Below are 5252 nucleotides of genomic sequence, written 5' to 3'. Positions count from 1 at the left end.
GAAAGAGCCAGGGGCCGTCTGCAATGATAGCGTTTACGTAATTGTAGCAAGTTACTGCATTATTGTCTGAATGTTGGTATACATTTTGCACTACACATTTTAATTAGATTTGCCTATAACCAAAATATCCTTTGGATATATTAAATAATTAAATAAATGAGCACACAAACGATTTAACATTTTGCTCCCAGTGGTTGCGAATAATTCCAGCACAGGATAAACACACTCTATTACACACACTATATTATCGATCATACATTGTTTTTGACGTTATAAACGCTTCCAGAGTCTAATAAAAACAATAGATGCCAGTGTTGGTTTCCTTTCATTCTATGTCCTCAGAAAAGACTTACCGAAAAAGTAGGCGGTAATTGTCATTGGAAAATGGCGATCAGCTATTAGTCGCCAGAGGAGTGCCGAGGATTGGAGGGGCATGTGGGATTGATGAGGCTCTGTAGCCAATGAGACTGCGTCAAATGAATAACCGGGCTCCAGTTAAAGGGGGCGTAAGAGGACGTGGTGCCAGTCCACTGAGAAAGAGAGACCCTCCGAGATAAACACAGACAGGCGAAAGAAATAAACATTCCTATTCGAGATGCTTCAGGAACTCGCGGTGCGTTTAAAGAAGATACAGTAAGATAATCAGTCGTATTTTTTTCTTTCGTTTGATCCGAAAACCACGACAACTCATTTTGAACGGAAAGACGCAAAGGAATCTTTTTTCCTTCCTTTTACTTGGATTTTGAGTTACAAGTTATCTTCAAGAAAACACAGCTGAGTAAGAAAGCTTCTGTTTTTTTTTTTCTTCATGTGAGCGGATCAGAGCCTAGACGTTCACCTCATGTCGTGTTTTCAAATCTGGAAGTTAATACTTCCGTAGATGACTGCATTTTTTGTTTATTTGATATCCATCTAGGCCGTTGTAGACCGTATATTGCATCAAGCTAAATTTGTTTTAATTGCGAAATAATGTTACTGGACGCTGGTCACCAGTTCCCCGGGTTGGGAGTTGGAACATTTGCAAGGCATCACACAGCAAGCGACATGCAGGAAAGAGACTTGAGTTTAGCGCAAAACAGCTTCGTAGACTCGGCGCACATGGGCGCTTTTAAACTGAACCACGATCTTTCTCCCGGACAGAGTTCAGCCTTCACCTCTCAAGCGCCCGGTTACCCCGGTGCGCTGGGCGCGCACGCAGCGCATGTCACGTCGTACGCGAGCTCGCCGTTTAACTCCACACGGGACTTTCTGTTTCGCAGTCGCGGTTTCGGGGAATCGTCCCCGGCGAACAGCCAGCACGCGATCTTCGGCCCCACCGCGGGGTCCCTCCATCATTCCCACGCAGACAGTCAAGGCCACATTCTGTTCCCTGGGATCCACGATCAGCATGGGTCCCACGGATCTCCAAACGTGCTCAATGGGCAGATGCGACTTGGACTACCGGGTGAGGTTTTCGGGCGGTCAGATCAGTACCACCAGGTCTCCAGCCCCAGGACCGACCCATACTCCGCCGCCCAACTACACAACCAGTACAGCTCTATGAATATGAACATGGGGATGAACATGGCAGCGCACCACCACCACCCGGGCGCGTTCTTTCGCTACATGAGACAGCAGTGCATCAAACAAGAACTCATCTGTAAGTGGATTGATCCGGAGCAGTTGAACAACCCCAAGAAGAGTTGCAATAAAACTTTCAGCACAATGCACGAGTTGGTCACCCACGTCTCGGTGGAGCACGTCGGTGGGCCAGAGCAAAGCAACCACGTCTGCTTTTGGGAAGACTGTCCCCGGGAAAGCAAACCATTTAAAGCTAAATATAAATTGGTCAACCACATCCGCGTGCACACGGGGGAGAAACCCTTTCCCTGTCCCTTCCCCGGCTGCGGGAAAGTCTTCGCACGGTCAGAGAATTTGAAGATTCACAAGAGAACACACACAGGTAAATAAGATTCATTCATTTATGGTCGCGTTCGTTACGTCGATGTGAAGCAAACATGAACCGTAGCTTCTTTCATAATTTATCGTTTTAAATTGCTTAATTTTTCATTGATTGAAATTGTGTTATTTACAAAATAGGTTAATAATGCATATCGGAAGTTGGTGTATTTTTAGACAGTAAAGGTCGAGGTTTAGGTTTGGAGTCTAAGTAGATTTAGATTTTAAAACGCTTGTACTGTGCAAGCATATATGTTTCGAATAATGGCCACTCCGCGTTCACGCCTGGAAGCGATTATGGCTGGTGGTGTTCTGGATAAAAGTGATGTTTTTCAACAGTGTGCTAAATTATGTAACAGACTGTCGAGGGTTTGTGGTTCATAAACTTTAAGCGGGTCAAAGGCGATACAAGGGTTCTGTCCTGTTAGCGCATCGCGTGCGCAGAGGTGCAATAAATCTCTCCACCGGTTTAATGTCTGCGTGGACCAATGCTCGCGCAATCATCCGGCTACGTCAGGATTTTGAATCTCAGTTGAGTGAATCCTCTTAAGTTTTCTCTTGTTTGCTTTCTTTCTTTTTTGAAAACGTTCGCAGGGGGATACCTGAAAATATATTATTTTTACATTTTTACGGAAAATACGTTTTTACGGAACTTTCACTAAGCGGCACTCGAAGGCCTATTGTTTTGCTTAATCGTCTGTTTGTTACAACGTGTCAGACACTGGCAGGATTTGAGTCGTTTTCCTGTTAGAATACACTGTTGACGACCTTTAGTCAGTCGCGATATTATCTGCACTTTTATGATTTCTAAATATGGAGAAGTCACAGAGATGTGTTAGATTATCCATAGCCCATGACTCCGTGGTGTATCTATTTGGAGAATATAACAAGCAGTGTTTATATATTGCCTAATTTATGTGTCAGATTTTTAAATACACAACAGTTAACAATGTAAACAGCGTTTTAACGTTGTCAGACATACACAATTTTACTTTATTACAACGACGATGCTTTATTTGGTCTTGACTGTATCCTTGTTGGATTAAGGACTAGAACCCCTCTCATTATTAGCATAAAGACGAGCACCCCGAGTTCAAGCGTTTAAATGTAATTATCCACATTCATGCGCCATTCATGCGTTTTAAAGCAAGTCATAAAAGCACATTTGCATTAACATATAGACATATATAGACTATATCATTTCACATATCCTAATAATATGAGAAACTGCTTCGTAACATATATATTGCTTGGCGCTGATTTCACTTATTGTCTGACACATATACTATTTATATGTGTACTTTTGATAAAGGCGTACATTTAATAGACACAACTGAATCAATACAATTTTTTCTGTATTTTTTTTCAGGGGAAAAACCATTTCAGTGTGAGTTTGAAGGCTGCGACAGACGCTTTGCGAACAGCAGTGACCGAAAGAAACACATGCACGTTCACACTTCAGACAAACCGTATCTTTGCAAAATGTGTGACAAGTCGTACACCCACCCCAGCTCCCTTCGGAAGCACATGAAGGTAATTCACATTGTAGGCTGACTCATTCTAAAACGTGTAGGCTAAAAGTTTCTGGTTTGTGATACTGTTATTGCTTTTATGTGCAAGTTGTAGACTTTTATACAAACCTTAGACTCTTCTCAGTAGTTGTCCTCCTCGTTTCATTGTTCTAAATCTCGTACTCGTTTTCAGGTCCACGAATCGTCGCCGTCAGCGTCCGACTCGTCGCCGGCGGCCAGCTCCGGGTACGAGTCGTCCACCCCCCCTGGCCTGGTCTCCCCCTCCACCGAGACCCAGAGCAACAACAATCTCTCGCCTTCGTCAGCGGTGCACAACTCCAACGGACACGGCACCTTATCGTCCAATTTCAGCGAGTGGTATGTTTAGGACTGTGTCAGTCCAGAAACAATAACTTCACACACAACTCCTAGAAACGGAGTCCAAATAAGACTTACAGAACCGAATCTATAAAAAAAACGAACAACAATATTATGCGCAACTCTACCAGGAGTCATTCACATCGACCGAAGAAATGTGCACATGATGCACTCCGTACTTTGTAAATAATATACGCCTCTTTCCCAATGGTTGTAATAGATTTTGTCAGTTTTTGGTGTATAGATGTTGCTTCAATGGTAGGTATTTCTCTAACCGGACATTTTAGTGCACATATTACGATAAAAGTTGTATTATGGTAATAAATATTGTGATCCCATTAAGGCAATTTGATTGTACGTAAACATCTATCAACTGGAAAGAGTGCCAAAGTCAACACTTTACGAAGACAGACACAATATTTGCTTGTGAATGTACATTTTAGTTTGCTGGGCTTAACTTGTGATGTTTTGTGCTTTGCAAGTTTGAATTGTGAAATATATTTGGAAGATTGTGAGGAAAATAAACGTCGTGCCGTTAAATTTTCTGTAACCACACCCTTCCTTTTGTAAATATCGAATGCCATATTTATCCATTTGTAATTAAATTATGGTATTTACTTGCTACAGATGAAACAATATTTATAAAGAATGTTTCTTTACTATAAATATGTACAATTATGAGCCGAGGGCAGGTGTTTTGTTATGTGTTTTTGTTCAAAGTTTAAGAGGTGTTTTCTCCATTATTGTGATAAAAAATTTACTGCATACAAATATAATAAAATGTGGTGCAAGTGTTAAACTGTTTATAATTTCCTGTGCTCCTTTCTCACTCTTTTGCTATTGGACGTTACATTTTGGCACTGTTTGGTTCAGTCTTCCGGTTTATGGCTGTTTTGCTATTTGGCAACATTTATCGTAGTAGCCTATTACTATTATTATACTCAGAAATTACAGCTAAATTTTGCGATTTCGTTTACATTGTTTCTCCACCGCAGTGATTACAAACTTGCGAGAGAATACTTGGTTGGTTTCCCCATACCCCACCCTGTTCTGAAATAAATTTATCCATGGCAAAAAACACTAATATATACTTCGTATGCTTCCAGGAATAGATAGGTAAAAGTTACAAGATAGCCGTCATGTCTGTTTGACCGTTATTGCTTTTTTTTTACCGGTAAGATATGTACCAGCGCACGTTCACAGGTTTGGATGGGCACGTGCTTGTTAAGGCTTGTAGATGATAATCATTTTTCCTCCAGACCGTTTCTTGAATTGGGAAGACTGGTTGTTTCCACAGTCCACTCTCTGCGCTCGTGAACAAAGGTAGTTTGATTCCAAATGTCCATGAACTTGGACTTGACTTAACTTTGCAGGCTATTGAGGCGCCCTTTTAACCAAAAGGCCTAAAACGAAACGTGTATGTGC

General features: G+C 41.7%; 1 protein-coding gene across 1 annotated transcript; it reads left to right on the top strand.

The window, feature by feature from the left end:
- Positions 1-536: 536 nt before the first annotated feature.
- On the top strand, positions 537-4626 carry zic2a (zic family member 2 (odd-paired homolog, Drosophila), a). The gene is made up of 3 exons (XM_077001707.1): positions 537-1942; positions 3308-3471; positions 3643-4626. Exons 1-3 carry the CDS (start codon positions 970-972, stop codon positions 3835-3837), a joined length of 1332 nt encoding a protein of 443 aa, XP_076857822.1. The 5' UTR covers positions 537-969; the 3' UTR covers positions 3838-4626.
- The last annotated feature ends 626 nt before the right edge of the window (positions 4627-5252 follow it).

This window comes from Brachyhypopomus gauderio, chromosome 4, assembly GCF_052324685.1.
Source record: "Brachyhypopomus gauderio isolate BG-103 chromosome 4, BGAUD_0.2, whole genome shotgun sequence".
Classification (NCBI taxonomy): domain Eukaryota; kingdom Metazoa; phylum Chordata; class Actinopteri; order Gymnotiformes; family Hypopomidae; genus Brachyhypopomus; species Brachyhypopomus gauderio.
This window is presented reverse-complemented; position numbering and strand designations above follow the sequence as displayed.